The sequence below is a fragment of the Anoplopoma fimbria genome, chromosome 8, assembly GCF_027596085.1.
Source record: "Anoplopoma fimbria isolate UVic2021 breed Golden Eagle Sablefish chromosome 8, Afim_UVic_2022, whole genome shotgun sequence".
In the NCBI taxonomy this organism is placed as follows: domain Eukaryota; kingdom Metazoa; phylum Chordata; class Actinopteri; order Perciformes; family Anoplopomatidae; genus Anoplopoma; species Anoplopoma fimbria.
This window is the reverse complement of record NC_072456.1, coordinates 20,462,718-20,481,326: the sequence shown is the minus strand read 5'-3', so window position 1 is coordinate 20,481,326 and position 18,609 is coordinate 20,462,718. Positions and strand designations below refer to the sequence as shown.

Sequence of the window (18,609 nt, the reverse complement as noted above, 5' to 3'; positions counted from 1 at the left end):
GGGGTGGGGGTGGGGGTGGTGGGGTGGAGCGGGGGGCCCCACCATGACAACATTGTGGCCTTGTCTTCCTGTCACTCAAGCCCACGCTGGGCAGGAGCCGCTCTCCACCCACGTCCGTCCCAGAGGCGCTGGGGAGATTGAAGAGAGGTGGCGGGGCGGGGAAAGGGTGGGGGTGGTGGTGGTGGGGGGGGGGCAAATGGGGATACCACAAAAACCAAAAGTTTATGACCCTAAACCAAAGCACCTTCCATCCAATATCATTATTTTTTTCCCCCCCATGGGATGCTTGAAGCTCTGTCTGTTGTTGAGTGAAACAAATGTGAACAAGAGGAAAAAAAAAAAATACTCTCTACCAGGCTCCCATGGCGAGAGGTCATTCATTTGTATTCCGGGACATTTTCTTCTTTTAAATGTATTCTTGACTGCTTAAAGATCACATTGATTTGAAAGCTTTTCAAGAAATAGTGAACAAACATGTTGCATTTCGCCTACATGTACGAGCTTACCGTGCATGGTGCAAATGATAGAGAAGAGAACATAAACGTCAGAACGGGGTCTTTTAAAATGTCAAGAAAAAAGATTTAGTCACAGCCCCTCAAAAAAGCAGCGTGTCTCGCAGCTCCGGTACTTTTGTGTCCTGAGTGGCTGAACTGCTTTTTTTTGGAGAAAAATGGTTCCCCTGCTGTGTCTACGATGGTCTCCTACTGGTGTGATTGTTGCAAAAAATTGTAGTGTCTGAAGAGAAGGCCTTGCTCTTTGAACGTGATGTTTACCATTGAAGTGATTTGCTATATTTTATACATCAAATTCTATTGTACAAGTAGCAATTTGGAAATCTACTGAAGTGGTCATCTAGATTTGACCTTTCATCACAAAAAAACACCTCAACCAAACACTGGTACATCACCAACACTGATGCGTTCTGCTGTGGATTCTTCTTTTGATTTCCAGAAAGTTTCCAGATGAGATTTCAGTATACAGTCCTGCAACTGTCAGTGTTTACGGAAAGAGAGAGAGAGAGAGCATCAGACAAGTGAAGCTTATTGATCCAAGTGAAACATTGTAATAACCGCCCTCATCGCTCCGCCTCCCAATGAACAAAAGAAAAAAACGAAAAGACATGATAGTTCATCTTATTGACCGGATATCTGTCCAGCAGACGTTATTGCGGCGTCGTTAAGAGCCAATACCGTCGCCACAGTCTGACACTGATATCGCTGCTGGCGACCACGGCGGAATGACGTCATCTCCGAGGTTTTCGTGGGAAGTGAACTTGTTTTCATCACCTCCTTTTATATAAAAAAAACCCAAAACAAAACATTCCCTCCTGATGTTTCTGCTGCTTGGTAATAATTTCCGCCCGCTGTATACTTTGAATAACCGGTGGTTTTGGCTTCCACTCCTGTTTATTTTTCTTCCCCCTTTTTAAAGTTGTGATAATAAAAATTAAAAAATAAAATAAAAAGGGATGCTGCTGCTCCCTCAGGCACATTCCACCGTTTTGCTCTTTTGAGACAGGTGTGCGTGTGTGTGTGTGTGTGTGTGTGTGTGTGTGTGTGTGTGTGTGTGTGTGTGTGTGTGTGTGTGTGTGTGTGTGTGTGTGTGTGGTGAGCGTGTGTTGTGGACTGGATTGTCTCTTTTACAACCCTCACACCGCCGAGCTAAAAAACAAGCGCTCCCGCAGCATTACGACCATTGTGCTCTGTCCCATTGTGCTGCCACTTTCATGTCCCGTAGCTCCGAGTAGAGGAGGGCACTGTGGACCCGGCGTGTTTAATCAGTGGAGCTGAGCCAACACACACACACACACACACACACACACACACACACACACACACACACACACACACACACACACACACACACACACCCCTAGCACACTCCTTCCTCTGACCTGCCAATAGCAATAATATGTGTCCTTCACTTATCATTTTCTATCATCTATATTATTATGCCCCCCCCCCCCCCCAGCACAACGTAACGCAGCCTCATACATCCTGTGCTATCCCCCTCCCCTCCTTTCCCCCACCCTCTCACCCTCACCCCGCCTCCCATCCCAGCAAGCACTCCCCCGCAACACACACACACACACACACACACACACACACACACACATGAAACATGAAACATCTCCTCGTGCAGCAGCAGACTGCAAAGCACTGCATTCCTCATGACTTTTTCTTTTTTTTTTTTTTTCTAATAAATGTGATCCCAGAATCTGGGAGGGAGACCAGCGCTGTGCATTAAAATTCATGGGGAAAAAATGGCAATAAAATCTTTCTTTCTCTCTCTCTCTCTCTCTCCCCTTCTTCCCTTCTTTCTTTCCTTCCTCCCCTCCCCACTCTCCCCCCTCTCTCTCTTTTTCATTCCCTCACTTGTCTGCTCAACACATAGGCCTACCCGCACCAGGCGCAGACACACACACACACACACACACACACACACACACACACACACAAACACGCACTCAAGCACACACACTTTTTTTTTCATCACCCGCGTGTGCACTCTCCCTCTCGTTCAATCTCTAACCCTCCTACTGGCTCGTCTTTCTCAGCACCCCCCTGCTGTCCTTCATCCTTTATTCTCTTCCTCCCTCCCTCCCTCACTTCTTCCCCTCCTCTTTCCCTCCCCCTCTGCGTTTCCTCTGTCTCTTTCTCACACACACACACATGTATCCCACAAACACACACACACACACACACATACCCATCTATATTTTCCAACTCCACCTCTGGCAGGTTGTGATTTCCACTGTCAGAAATTGCTTTTTCAATATCTCTCTCTCTAATTATGAGCCCCGCCAAAGGGGTCGTGCCACCAGAATACCAATTTTTTCCAGCATTTCTCCCTTCTTCCCCAGAATAATTCTCTTTTTTTTCCAGGTAACAACAATCCACATATTCAATACATGCCCATGCGAGCGAAGCAGCATTATCACTGTTGTATTTCTGTGGGTTCTGCCGGCTCTGATTTAGACATATTTGGTCTTTTTCTTTTTTTTTTTTAAATGTATGGTCAGCTCCCTGTGGTCCTGATTAATTTTTGACATCTAGAAATGAGCAGGATGATTCGGAAGTTAGAGCAGAGTCTATTTATTTCCACGCCAACAAGGACGAATTGGGGGGAATGTAAGATTTTTCAACGCATTGATGGTTTGTGGGGAGGAGGAGAAGAAAAAAAGAAAACCACTGAGTCTTGATACATCCACCACACAGCTCCTCTCATTCTCAATCACTCCCTGTACCCAGGAAAGGGTTAACCTCGCAGAGCGGTTGTAGCCCGCTTGATTGACGTGCGGAGCATTGTGCTGCCTGAACCCTCCAATCAGCGAACGGTCAGCACGCCCCACGTGGGCATTCTCAACGCTCATTGGCTCATTTTTCACCAGTGTTTACCGTGCCGAGGCCGAGCCCCACGTGGAGATTTCATTCAATCACTGAACAATTCTTCTCTGAATCCCTTTCTTTATAAAGAAAACGTTGCATTTAAAAAATATATATTATTAGTTATATTATTTATTATTATTTATTAAGTACAAGTGTGTAGATTTATAATTACCATACAACATAAAAAAAAAAAAATATCACTTGCAACATCTTATAAAATAAATATCATCAGGCTATTTGAAGAGCAACATTGTGTGAATGCTCGATGTTCTGGATTCCCCCAAAATATTTATTATTTTAAATGATAGATTTGGATTCAATTATTTTTCAGCAACAACAACAAAAAAAAAAAAAAAAAAAAAAAATCAAAAGCATCACAAGGTTATTAATTTTGCTAAAACAAACGGTGGTGGAGGAGGAGGAGGAGGAGGAGGGGGATAAAAAGCAGTGTCTTTTTTTTGGGGGGGGGTCCTCTCTCCTCCCCCTCCTTAAAGAAAGCTACTCATATGTTATGTCCCATTGAGGATCAAGAGAAGGGGGGGGGGAGGATCAAGGGACTGGGAGTGTTGTGTGTGAAAAGAGTGCAGGCCAACGAGCGAGACAAAAGAGGCTGCGGCTACATTCAATGTGCCGGTGGTGTGTCCGTCTCCGAAGCCACAGGCAAACCACATTCCCCCCCCACACACCCTCCATCCCTCCCTCCTCCTCCTCCACCCCTCTGGCTCTTTTATGCTAAGGACGGCAGAGAGAGAGAGAGAGAGAGAGAGAGAGAGAGAGAGAGGGAAAATCCGACTGCGATATTAGAATTTGCTGGAAGCGCAAAGTTGCAGGACTTGGAAGAAAAAAAAACGCTCCCTCGGACCCGGGTAGTCTCTCTCTCTCTCCCTCTCCCCCCCCCTTTTTACGCGTCGAGTGCGGTGCCGTGTGCGGCTGGAGATATAAACCCAGAACAAAGGAGACTTGAGGCGAAGGTGGGGGTGGTGGTGGTGGTGGTGGTGGTGTTGTGGGGGAAATGAGCGAGCCGAGACTAGCTCTGCCTTTACCTTTGAAACCGGGCCAAATGCCTCTCTGAGACCGACGGTAGCACATCGGGCTGCGCGTATTTTCTCGACGAAAAGATCACCGCCCCAGAAAGGGAGGAAAAAGGAGGAGAAGAAGGAGGAGGAGAAGGAGGACAGACGACGCACACACACACACACACACACACACAAGTCGGCGGCTACAATGTTTCCACAAAACCGACCACCGGTAAGTACGCTACGCTAATATGTAACCTTCTAGAGGTGATTGTCTTTAAAAGCGGAACCTCCATTAAACACAACGTGTGTGTGTGTGTGTGTGTGTGTGTGATGATCTGGGTTGTTTAAAAAAAAAAAAAAAAAGAAATAATAAGAAGAAAGTGTAAGCCGAAATTGTTCTGTCTTTGTCAGCCTTTCTGTGTATTTCCGGGGGACTCCTTTTGTGAGGGAATTATATCATGATATATAATAAAATACAGGCTGGTCAACACGACACACTGTAGCTTCTTTGCCCTTTTTTACATTAACGCCGTGTGTTATCTATGAAGGTCAGGCAGATTGCTGTCAGTAGGGGTTTAGTACAACGTCCAACTTTGCTCAGTGTCTTTGTGTGTGTGTGTGTGTGTGTGTGTGTGTGTGTGTGTGATGTAATGTCCTTGGTGGCCACCACAACCACCATCACCCCACCACCACCACCACCACCACCAGTTTAGGAAAATGGAGCCTCATTCTATTCCCATACTATTGTAGAGTTGACCCAGATGATGAAGTGAGTGTGTGTGTGTGTGTGTGTGTGTGTTGTGTGTGTGTGTGTGTGTGTGTGTGTGTGTGTTTTGTTTGTCCTCCTTCTTCACAGGCTGTGAGGAAGAAGAGGTGTGGGGGTGGGGGGAGAGAGAGAGTGAGTCAGCTTGGCTTGTTGACACCTTCACTCAATGGTCTGCCCTTCTCAAGTGCCACTCGTTGTTTTCAACCAAAAAAAAAAAAATCCAGCTTTTTTTTTTTTTTAATTTATTTCCAATCACATCAAGGGGGTGATTCATCTCCCCCCCCCCCCCAGATTTACTGATTTGATGGACCGAAAACCTAGAAGCTCACCCGTATTTAGGGAAGATAATCACTTTTGGCCAAACGTCCTCTGTGTCGGCTGGTAACGCGGTTGAAAAAATGAGAAAGAAATTGTCTCGCTGTCTGCGTTTTGAGATATATCTCTGTGAGGTTAGGAGCGAAATCCATGCTGCGTGGCTTTTAATTTGTTTTTACTCGAGTTAGGTGGAGAGCTTTTGAGCAGACTGAAATACATAAACACTGGTCCTCGAGCTGTGTGAAGTATCAATTAAGACCTGCTCATTTGCCTAACCCTCATCTACATTCCTCAGCCATGCCACCCTGCACCCCACCCCTGACAGTGTTTTGACTATTCACGTCCCAGGCATTGAAACCAGATTAAGCACAATGTGAAGTATTACTACATGTGTGTGTGTATGCCACTTTAATTAATTCTTCTCACGAATTCATTTGTGTAGGTAAAGACCCCCAAAAACCCTATTGTTTTAAACTTTCCTGCCTTTTATCAGTTTGCACGAGGCTTAAATTGCGTCCAGCATTGTAACTTTTATTATTTCGGTACTTCCTTTTGACTGATAAAGAGAACTTGTGAGTCTCCGCTATCCAAACACACAGCACATGCACAAACATTACACACACACCGGCAGCTGTGTATGTGGTAAAGCTGCCTGCAGGAAGGCAGGGCAGGAGGCAGACTGTGGGTCTGTGGTTTGCACTGTAAACCCAATCCCTCTCATCCAGCCTCTCCTCGCTGTGTTCCTGTGAGAGCTCCAAAACCACATCTTAATGTATGGGCAGGCGTCCCAGGGTGAGAGGAGCAGACTGCGGCAGGTCTGGGTGGAATGTTAAAGCCGGCGGCCCTGCTTCGTTTCAACCCCTCCGCAGAACGCAGCAGTGCCATGTGTGACGCCCGTCCTCAGAAAGTCTGCGACCATCAGTAGCTCTTGTTTGCACCTCGGAGCGAAGGGGCCACTCAACCCGACAAACTGTTTAATCTCAGAAATGCAAAGCTGGCAGTAGCCCGTCATCACTGCATACTGGTCCGCTGTGAAGGATGTGACCCATATATTGCATACAAATGTGACCCATATTAACAAATGTATAGTTATTTAAAAAAAACTTTACTTAGCTGGTTTACATACATGTTTATAGCTTGCTAGTGTATTGACTAAAAGCAGTACATCAACTGAACTTCTCAGCAGAGATTAAAAATGTAACTACGTGCACAGATGTAATGACGCTGTGGTGTCCACACAACATAAACATGAGATAGAAACATTCTTAGGATTTTTGCCTAATGCAGTTTACTATCTGAGACGTGTATAGGACATGTCAGGCATGGCTGTCTGTCTTAAATCCTTAATGTCCTTTCAGATATGCAACTGTGACAGGAACGCATCAGGCTATAGAGTGCTGCATGAATGAGCATTAAAACACGGAAATGAGTTAGTGTTTTTTCACTTCTCGTTCCCGTCTCTCTAAGTCAGTGTTTCTTTTAAAATGGAGTTTTGGTTGGATAAATGTTTTAAAAAAGGCGGTTGCTATCAACTGGTTAAATGGGACAACAAAACATCCAACTTTCACACATAATGCTGAACGGCGCCGCGACTACTTTTCACTGCGTTAAAGCGTGGGCGCAACAGAATCAAGCGCTGTGCCCAAAGTTCAACGGGCACTGAACGCAGCGGCGAGCTCACCGCGAACCGTGGCCTGTGTGAAAGGTCCTTAAGACTTAAACTGGCTACATATAGAAAGACATAATGGTGAAGTTTGCTGTAACACATTTAGATCGGTCCTAATATTACCAGTAGCCCACTAACAAGCATTTTATCCTGAACAATGCCCTGGGCTGGGGGAGGGGTTTGCCAAGAGGCTGCTATTGTGGTGGGGGGGGGGCCGTGGTTCAATTTGTGTAGTTTAGCCAGTTGGTCATACATTTTTTATAGCGTTTCATAATCCTATAAGCGCAAAGGACAAAGAACAGATTTCTTTGAAACACGTTGGATTTGATAATAGAGTAATACTGGATTTGTTTATGACTGATTGTCTGACTTCAGCTCTTGCTTGTCCCAGTGGACTCTTAAAAGGCTAATTGTTTGCGGACTGTACAGAGGCAATACCAAAGTCAGAGATGTTTCTTGTTTGTATTGTTGACACACTACACGATTGATTTAGATAGCGCTTAAGACCTTTTCTTAGCTGTATAATAGGTTAGCGTCACCTAAGCCTAGGTCTTCATCCATATATCTTCTTTCTCCTTTTTATCATCACATCCCTTTCGAGGAGGTTGTCTTTCAAAATTCACATCTAATCAGTGAATGTATGGTTTGGTAGGAGTTCCAGTCTCTTGTGGTGAGAGTACTCTGAATGAGTGAGTTGAGGCCTTCTCCTTGTCCTCAGAACTAGCATAAAGCCAGCCTTCACTCCCCCAGTCCTAGCATGCTTTTAGCTCTTTATCACCACTGTTGTCCAGCGGTGAGAGTGTGGCTATCGATCAGGAGCTCGCCTGCTTCGCTCAGCCACCGATTAGACGGAGAGAGGGAGGCAGGGAGGAAAAAGAAAAAAGGCAGAAGAAAACAAAAAAAAGGGGGGGGGAAGAGAGGCTGAAGGGAGCTCAGGTTTACACAAGCTGTTGTGGAGGTGCGTCTCTGTGGAAGGAACAAACGAGCTGAGGGGGTTACCTAATAAAAGAAGGCACCTCCAGCAATTAAGCCAGCTGACAGGCAAACTGTGGCGCCTCGCTAATGTGGGCTGACAGCAGGGAAATTTGAATAACGAGGCATGCGGGAGGCAGGAGAGAAGAACGAGAATGCGGAGGGGGTCGGGGGGTGGGGGAAGAGAAAGCTGAGAAAGAAAGATGTGCGGTGCTAATGAAACAGGTGCCTGGCAGCCCCCTTTTTAAGTGCAGGAATCATTGAGAGACTACCAGTGTGTTTCTCCAGCGCAGAGCCAAGCAGATAGCCGCTTGATAGGCGGCAGCGCGGGGGGGGCAACCTGTGTCTTTTCTTCCACGCCGAAAGCTGCTTTAACGACGCAAATCAACGGCGAATGTTGACAGTTGTGTTCAGATAATTTGATATAAAGAGCTTTCACATCAAACGCGTTTGAGAAAGGACATTGTATTGACATGTTTTATGGCCTTCAGAGATGGGGAGGTGTGGTTTTTTTTTTCGGCGTGTGTGGGAGGATGCACAGCCATGCACGTTCAGAAATACTGGTTTGGGTTAGACCTACTGTCAGCGTGTCCTTGGTGGTAGCCAGATGAGAGTGGGAAAGAGAGCGAGAGAGAGAGAGAGCTTGGTGGGTGTTTACTCTGATGATCGACTCTGTGGCTAAGCAGTGTAATTAGTGGCCTGACTAATGGGCCGAGCTATATGATGGGAGGCAGCAGCACAGAATCCTCCTCGCTAAAGGAGACAGACGAGGATCACATCTTTTATTTTATTTTTATGTCTCGACAGCTATCGGCTGGATTGCCATAAAATTTGTTACGAACGTTTATGTTCATCCATCATTAGGTTAAAATCTTAATCTGTCTGATACAGCGGTGGCCAAACTGCTTTGGTCATGGGCCGCATACAGACAGGAATTATGGGCCAAACAACATGTGTCGTTTTTAACCAATTACACTGCAAGAAAATCTGTGTTAATAGATTACAAAACCGCGTGGGTCTTAGAAAATACATATTCTATCAAAAATAACTACGCAACACTGTTTAACACTTTGCGGTACGGTAGTTTATTGGTGTTCCCACATTATATGAAAAGTATTTCCTTATCTACTGCTTTTTAGTGAGTTTTTAAGAGTTGTGCTCATGACCTAAGCATTCACTTAATGTATTGCGATGCAAATGTAAAATCTGTAAGTCTAATAATAACAAACAGAGCAGTACATTTAGTGTTTAAACTAGGATATATAATTTTCATACAGTGCAGTTTATTTATAATAAATATGCTCAGGCCATACTGTAACTTATTTTACACAGTTGGCCCACAAGCCATAGTTTGGCCACCCTAGGTCTACTATACATGAATGACTAATGACCTTCCCATCAGCCCCAGCTGTACATTGTGTTTAATGCTAATTAGCAAATACTAGCATGCTTACAAACTAAACTAAGATGATGAACGTGTTAAATATTACGGCGGCTTAGCGGTTATTGTGTCCAATTCTCTGGTCAAACACAAGGCACAATCAGTGTTCATGATTTGTAGTGAACGCAATATTGCAGCTAAGAAACAGGAACACACAACCATAAAATAGTGGAAGCTTTGTTTTATAAGAGGACTGGGTGAACTATAAGAATCCTGTCTCTTTTATTTTGATGGTACAATGGAAAAATGCATTTTCGGCGGTGAAAATTTCCAAAGAAGGGGAGGAGAATATAAGGGGTCGTCCAAGAGAAATCCATTTATCTTCTCATCCCCTGCAGACGTAAAAAGAAGACCGATGAGGGTTCTTTTTAAGTGTACAGACTATCGTAATGGTCACACGACCACATAATAACGCTGATGGGCCCCATTTCAGCTCCATTAGCAAATCATGTATCACTCTGTGGGTCAGTGTGGCCGGTGAGGATTGGGACACATCTTGCAGATTCCCATCGATAGTTGACGTAGGAGCTAAAGCCATGTGTGATACAATAAAGTGCATGTGTGCTTGTAAATACTTGTGGCAACTGCGTCGTGCACACATCCACTTAGTGTTTGTAGTGGGCGTGTAGTCTTGTCTGTGTGTGTGTGTGTGTGTGTGTGTGTGTGTGTGTGTGTGTGTGTGTGTGTGTGTGTGTGTGTGTGTGTGTGTGTGTGTGTGTGTGTGTTTGTGTGTGTGTGTGTGTGTGTGTGTGTATGTGTGTGTTTGCATGTCTGCACATGTTTTTTTGAGGGTGGGGGGTTAGAGCAAGGATGTGAGGTCATAGTGGTTTGTTGCGTGCGGTGTAATTAGTGGTAAGTCAAATGAAAACGGGAATGATTTCATTCAGGGAATGCCACGGGAATTTTAACGTGTGCACAGATGCTGTTATTCTGCACAATTTTTGTCATGGGCGCACGTTCGTTTTTCACATTTGTGTACGTGTTTTTGCAACGAAGTGCAGACTATCTAACCTGATATATTCTGTTGCTAGCACGGCGCTCTGCTTGGTGTTAAAGTGCCATCAAGGTAGCATTTTTAAACTTTTTTTTATTCCCATAGATGACTCGTTCACGCTCTCTCTCTCGCTCTCATCCCCTCATCCTCAGGTCCTCATTTAATCAATGCAATTGACTTAGGCCTTCCGGGGCTAAGAGAGAGATTAGTGTGATCTGAACATGTGTGTGTGCTTTCACATACATCTGATGTGACGGGCTCCCATCTGAGTTTTTCTCTGTCGGCTATTGCAATAAGTGGCCTTAAACCCCGTAACTTTAGCCTTTAGCTTTCTTAGCTTTCTCTCTGGAACAGAACCGATCATAGCTCAACAACACCAGGCTGATCGGGGGCCATTAAACAGCTCCCCACTGATTTATCCAAACAGATGAGTAATCATCAGATGATCTCTAATCATATCAGATAAAATCTCTCCTTCCCGTCCTCATGCAATCCTTCCCCGTTATTACAGAACCTGTGTTTGTATGAGACACAGAGAATCCAGTCTGTAATTGTGTAACAGTGATTTTGAGTCTATGTAAGCTTTGTTCAAGGGCAGACGGCATGTCTCTTGTTTGCTTTCGAGCCAGGACACGGCCGAGAGGGAGGGGAATAACTGAGTGTAGGATTATCAGGTGAGGCTCCCAGCCTAGATCAATTCCCAGAGGTCACAAGGTCAGCTCGACAACCTGACCCCTCACTTTAAAGCCAGCTCAGCTGTTTGATTGATCGGGAGTTCGGGCAGACAAATAGCCGTGGTTCATAGGACGTATAAGGAGTGGACATGGGACGATACGCATAAATGTCATGTCATGACATGAAATATAATTATTGCGATTCACGATATTATCCAAATAATCACAGAAATATGCTTAAAACTCTTGAAATGGCAGAACATACTTGAGCAACTTAACCTTGTATTAAGTTAAGAAACAAATATCTTTATTGAATCACAGATGCGACGTATCCTTTTCTTTTGTGAAAATAAACTATGAAACTACCTTTTTAACAAGTTAATCAAAAGTCATATTGTCCCCCTCTGTGAATAAAAGACAAACACATCCAATAATAAAGCAACAATTATTTGATTCTGCTCTTTCTTACATGTTAATTCCTGCATTTTAAAAATCAGGCTCCATTGTTTACTTCTCTGCCATGATTGCGAGCCAGCAAGCTTTTTCAAGTCATTCGCGAAGACATAAACAATAATCCTGATAATGAATATACATCACAATCAATTCACTTCTTACATACGTCCTACCCCTAGTAAGGAGTAGAAAAAAAGTGATGCATGCTGGGATAGGATCAATGCTTTGCCAGTGTTTTTAGAGACGACATCTGCCTTGTGCGTCCAGTCTAGTCTGGTGTGAATCATCATCACAATAAACCTAACCAGAAGTCTGGAGTTGTGCAGAGGCTGTAAGGTCCTGAGCGGCTGAGCCAGCAGAGAGTCGGCGGTTTCCTCTCCCTAAAACAAAAATTCTCTTTGAACATCACAAAACAAGACCAGGTCTCCCTTGCCTGATCCATTCCTCTATTTGTGAGGAAGATGCCCTGTCTCCTCCTACCTGTCCTCTGGAGAAGCTGCAATGTTGAAAGAGAAAAAGAAGAACGGAGTGATTTGAAAAAAAAAAAAAAAAAAAAAAAGAGAGAGAGAGAGGAGGAGGATAGTCGCCTCTTTATTCCTCCTTTATAAAATAGCCTTGGTGCTCTTTTTTTTCCCCCCCTGTGAAGAGTAATTGGTATGTGTGTGTGTTGTGAAAGAGGAGGGGAGACTGTGTGTGTGTGTGTGTGTGTGTGTGTGTGTGTGTGTGTGTGTTTTTGTTTTTTTGTGTGTGTGTTTTTGTGTGTGTGTGTGTGTGTGTGTGTGTGTGTGTGTGTGTGTGTGTAAAGGAAAAGGGCTGAGTGTGTGTGGCTGTCTGCTCTACGAGGGGGATCTGGCCGACAGATTGAGAGCAGCTTGTTAGAAAGAGGAACAATGAGGCCACAGCCCCTCTCCTATCTTCTTTTTTTTGTTCCTTTCGCTCGTTCCCGTTCTCTTTTACCTTTTCTCCTCTCTCTTATTTCCATCTCCTTTCAAAACACATTCTGTCCTCCTGCTCTTCTCTATATATTTCCGACTTTCTCACTTTCTAGTCCCACCCATATTATCCCTCCATCTTTCTTTTTTCTTCCTTCAACCTCTTCAGTGTATTCAACTCGGATCTCTCTCTCTCTCTCTCTCTCTCTCTCACACTTTTCTCCTCTTTCTTCAGTATTTGCTTCCATCTCTTCTGATGATGTTTAACCTTCTGAAAACACCTCCCACACTTTCTTTTTTGTCTCTCTCTCCCTCGGTAGATCTCACGCTGTCACTTATCTACGCACATGTGGACATGTATGTTTCCTTACACACCCACACACACACACGTTTGTACTGTAGGTGGTGCGTAGGCACACTCTGTTCTCGTCAAGTCAACATGCAGGCGCCAAAAACATCTTTACATCTTTTATATACACCTCCTCCTTTGATTAAGTGGTTAGTTAAAACCTCATTAATGTGCGACACTGTAGGTGTGTTGGATGTGAGATATGTGATTGTGTTTTTTAAATACGAATTAATCATCATTGCTGTGATTCCAGGCTGCCCAGTGCCCACATGTATGCCTACTGTCATTGAACTCAGCTCGTCGGATATTTTGTTGATCTGGAAAAGAAGGCAGATTTTTCCCTTGCGACAGTTCAATGTGTTATACTCACCGGCATGGCGTGCTTTAAACCAAACCTCCTCGGTGGAAGAGTAATTATTAGAGAGAAGGGACACAACACGTTAAGTGTATAGTTACAGACCGTAGTGGGAAATGGAAGAACCAAAGATGGGAAGATAACGCTCACAAATTTGATTGTCTAGTTAACCTTCGTTTTTACATCATTTATGAATGGGCTCTGTTTAGCAAGTTTTGTAATGAACATACCTGCAAAGAGAAATGTCTTAAAGTTGCACATGGGCGTTGAGTACATTATAATAATTCCCCAGTGAGTCAGACAAAGCTACACAACCAGTTTAGGTGCACATTAGAGAGATATATTGGTTACACTCTTCTCTAGGGAAAGATGTTGCTGCTGGTGCGGTTGGATTGTAACAGTGTTCACTCCATATAAAGCTCTTACATCTTTTTTTTTATTTTTTTATTTTTTTATCTGCAAATATTACAAATCTTAAATTAAACTTGATCTATATATAAAAAGCCTCCAGAATAAAATAAAATAAAAAAATCTGGGGTTATTCTTAGAACTCTTGATAAAATCTGCTCTGCTATTTGGGGGTTTTATCAGATCTAGCAAACCTATTTGGTAAAGAAAACTTGTGTGAGGACATATATATATATATATATATATATATATATGTATATATATATATATATATATATATATATATATGTATATATGTCACACAAGTTTCTCTCTTACATTACACCTCTCAAGAAGGCTGGGGGGAAAAAATCTAGAAGTGTTTGACAATGAAAAAACTCTGGCCCTCTAATAAACTAACGGCCAAAACAAAAGTAGTCCGTGCCTTACTGAAAAATACAGTATGTGACTGTCTCTTAACCTCACTGACCACTGCAGCAACGTGGAGCTTGTGACCCGGCTGTCTCCGGCCCAGTTGGCCTCTGCACTCTGTTATTTTGACAGAGAGCCAAAAAAGACTGACAGACGCACAACCCCCACCCCCCCACCCCCACCCCCCCACACCGCCCTGCCAGTCCAGCTCTCTGCCCCCTTTTGTCCGCCTGTCCCGCAGCATTACCCCTATGGTTGTAGTCTCCTAATTGCTCTGGACCCTGCAGAGATGGCAGACTAAGCACCAAGGTTGGGAGGGGTCTTCAGTTATGATGGGGTCCTTTCACCCACCCTTTTTGTCTCTTCCCCCCACCCACCCACTGCTCTATTTCTTTCTTTTTTCTACTTCGACTTACAATGAAACAAAGTGTGCTCATTTGGCTAAGAAGCTGTTGTACCTCTCCACCCTCCCATCCACGTCTTAATGACCCATTCACATCTGGCTCTGCTGGCGATGACGGCGTATATCTGTAATAAACGGCTTCTCACAATAAGTTAGACACAGACGTACCCGTGCTCATGTACAGATGGGGTGCTCATGTAGATCTTTGCTTCCTGTAGTTGTTTTTTTTTAATGTTCTTTGTAAATGCAGCTCCAGGTTGAAGAAACTGTTTGAGTGAAGCTTTTCTATAACCATACAAAATGAGTCATATTACACAGAAACTACCTAATTATTGACCCTGAGATGTTGAAACCTTTTTTAAAGTCAAATGTCAAGAATTACTGAAACTGTTCTTTACTACTAAGTCTGATATTAAACCCCCTAAGTTGGCATTCTTCTCATCCCAGGCACCTTTGCAGCCACCCCCGGGGTCCTCGGCCTCAGTGGTGGCAGCAGCAGCAGCCGCAGCCGCAGCCGCATCGGGGACGCCCCAGTCGCTGAAGCTAACCTACCCAGAGACTTTGGACCGCATCAAGGAGGAGTTTCAGTTCCTCCAGACCCAGTACCACAGGTGCGTGTTTGGGGAGTACGGTGTTTTTGTTGGTGTTTCTCTCTGTGTTAGTGGGCAGGAACACAAAAAACGTCAGTGTTTAAAAAGTACAGATAAGATGATTATAAATCATCCAGGAAGGCAAGTTTGGGTGAAAGATCTTTGGGGTTTGAGGATAATCAGACATCAAAACACTGCACAACACTTTATAATACTCTGTAAAGTTATCACAGAGGCGATCACTTTATGCTCCATATGAACAACTGAGAGGTAAACAATAGAATTGCCCTGTACACATCACACAGTAATCTACCAGGAATGTACACTTGCATGTACTTGATTGGCCAATGCAGTGTTCTGCCAGATTACTTTCCATGGAGTTGTGGCAAAAGTTGAGCCAAGTTCAACTTCTCTTCGCCAGACGACATAACTTTTTCTTTGCCCTCTCTTGCTCTGCTGTCTAACATGTGTACGTAAACAAACACACACTCAATCTCTGACATGATGCAAAGCTATGTGATGTTTTGACTAACTTTCCAGGCAGTTTCCTGGCTCAATGGATGTTGTTTCTTTTGCCTTCAGGAAAGACGTATGCATACATAAGCTTACAGCTAGTGTTGGTTGTCTTCTTCAAAACATTTATTTTTATATTTTGTTGAAATTGTCATTACATCCATACAATAATCAATTAATCAAACGTTCAGACAAAACAACGAAAAAATCCATTATCAGTGGCTGTCGTAGGACTCTAATAAGCTGGTCCGACCATTGAATTTGGCCCAAAAGTAATGATAGAGCAGCCTGCCTACCTGTCTACCTGTATGAACACTTACAAGCCATGTTTTTTTCGATAGTTGGGACTTTTGGATCTAGTGCTGCTAGTTCTTTCATTGAAAATGTGTCTTCAACACTGTGCTGGGTTCTTCGGGAGAAAAACTTAAAAAAAAAAAATGTAGTGTGATTTTGCTAGTTTCATAACATCACCAACCCTAGCTTTAAGTATGCAGGCTGCTCTCTTTTGCATTACTGTACGGTGTGTTGAATGTGCAAGAATGTGCCCAGAATGCCCTTTGAATGTGGGATTTGGGGCCAACCCCTTTTCCTCTCCCCTCTCTGTTCTCGTGGCACACCTTCACACGCCCCCCCCACACTCTTTTCCTCTCATCCTGCTTTGATTTAGCCAGCCAGAGTATTCCCTCCCTCCCTTTCTGTCCCACTTCAAACTTCTTTTGTACGGTGCCCCCGGCCAGAGCCCCTCTAACCCCTGTGGCTACTACTGCTTCCCTGTACACACACAAATGCCTGTGTGTGTAATTTTGTGTGTGTGTGTGTGTGTTTGTGTGTGATTGTGTGTCTTTATCCCTCTGTCCGTTCTGCTCATCGAGCTCAAAACTCACAGTCAGACCAACTCTGAGCATAGAATGCCTCCACACAGGTACTTTGACCCCTTAAAGATGGGACCAAAACTCTGAAGGGATACATTTTAAGCTTTACTTGAATGATGATAAATGTACTGATACATTTTTTTTAATACATTAGTATTTCCTTTATCATGTCGGCTCACTTCGAATATGTTTGTCCAGTTGGTTGAACTTTTGGATTTCACCAATTTACCACTTTACGCACTTCATTGAACCATTCAATGTTGGTTCATTTAGGACAGTGAGAGTCGTAATTTGATGATAATTTGTTTAATTATCTAGTCCTGAAGGCAAAAAATCACTTGCACACTGCAATACAGTCCTAATTCTTTTACTTGGATATAAAAAAACATTTGACTTAAAATGATTTTGACCAAAATGATCTGAGGAAGACCATCGTAGTCATGTCTATGTTTGATAAAAGATGTGAATAAGATGACAGTGTGCCGGTATTTTTAAAGTTTTCTCCATAACACACGAACAACTGCTAGATTAACTCCCACATTGGTGCACTTTACCAGCACAACACTAGCAGCTGTGATGCGGACCACATCACTAGCTTAGTTTCCTTTTTGATATCTGTTTGGTCATCTGGATGTACGTTGAATTTTGTCCGTGTGGGAGAAAGTCTTGTGTACTCGGCGAATCAGAGGACAATTCAAGGTTATCAACCTGCCACCATTTTTGGGGAAAAATGGAAAAAAATATATTTTCAGAGCGCCTGTGAACACATTTAGAGCAGGACTGATCTGACAAATCAAGCCTTTCAGTGAACATGAGTCACCTCTGAATGTGTTGAGAAGAAAATAAAATTTGAAAAAGTGTATATATAACATGTTTTCTATTAGAATAAATATATTTTTGCACCACTGCCGCCCTGAACACCAACTGAGGAAAGTAATTGGTCAGGAATTTGTTTTTTTTTTATGGGTGGGTCATGGCAAGTCATTTTTTACTTTTCAACTCAACAACTGATTCATTGTGAATGGTTCAATATTACAATGACATTGTGTGTTTAGTTGATTATTTTAATGACGGCACTTAAAATGATATTAAGTCCTATTGAAATGAATGTGAACCGACAGTGCAGCCTGTAATTTACAAGGATGACATAGCTGTGTAGTCCCACCCCACTATTAGACCTGATTGGGTAAGAATTGTAAGGTTTAAGTCAGTTAATTGTGCAGAAAACACAGTGACGGTTGCATGAGCAGCACTACACATGAAACAAGCAAGACTGCAACAGCGTGCAGCTCAGGGCACATTTCATTCTACTCCCTCACATATCTTTTAATAGATAATGGCAACATACACTGAAAAAAAGACTCAATATTTTTAACCACCTAAAATTTGGGGAAAAACATACACAAAAAATGATACGAATAATATGAGTGGGGCCCACTTACTTGTGTTAACCAGGAGAAAGCACTTCTGAAGGTAAGACATGGGCAGTTTTATACCGATTATTTGCTTTTGATGTATGTCGGTTTTTAATTAAAAATACTAATCTGCTGTTCAAACAGCTCTACTTGGCTGATAACCCGTCTTTTTGCTGATTTAATGTTGACGTATTAGTGACAAAGTTCTTAATTAATGTTGCCATGGAGGCATTTTGTGAAAAGAGGGATGGTCCCCAAAATCCTCTACAGCACCAGTGCCTACTGTAATATCAAGGTGCGCCCGGGTGTGATCCGCTCTGCTGGCAGCCGTTCAACGTTGCACCTTGTGTTACAAAACACCTGGAGCTTCGCCCTCTTGCCAAGCTTTGGTACTGAGAAGGAGGATAACAATAAATGAGTGATGAGATTAAGAACACGATTGGGAGCAAGAGCTGTCTTGTGTGATTCCATCTGCGTCCTCCAGCTTCGCTACCACGGCGTGCTGTTTTAGCAGGCCTGGTTCAGGTTTCCAGGAAAGCTTTGTTCAAACCTTCCTACAAGCTTCTCCACAGGCCGCAGGCTGTTCCGACGCGAATCACAGCAGATTAATACATTGTAACCAATAGTCCTGTTAACCACAGCTCAGAGGTTATTGGAACTGATTTGTGAATA

At 43.5% G+C, this 18,609-nt stretch overlaps 1 protein-coding gene across 4 annotated transcripts in view; it reads left to right on the top strand.

The window, feature by feature from the left end:
- The first annotated feature begins 3,968 nt into the window (after positions 1–3,968).
- tle2a (TLE family member 2, transcriptional corepressor a) overlaps positions 3,969–18,609 on the top strand; it is a 40,379-nt gene continuing 25,738 nt past the window's right edge. For 2 of the 4 annotated variants that reach the window (XM_054603177.1, XM_054603176.1), the window contains exons 1-2: positions 3,970–4,637; positions 14,974–15,158. In XM_054603177.1, the coding sequence (XP_054459152.1) occupies positions 4,614–4,637; positions 14,974–15,158 (209 nt within the window). In that variant the 5' untranslated portion in view covers positions 3,970–4,613. Of the gene's footprint in view, positions 4,638–14,973; positions 15,159–18,609 lie in introns of all 4 variants that reach the window. The other 2 variants (XM_054603175.1, XM_054603174.1) reach the window with 2 other exon arrangements.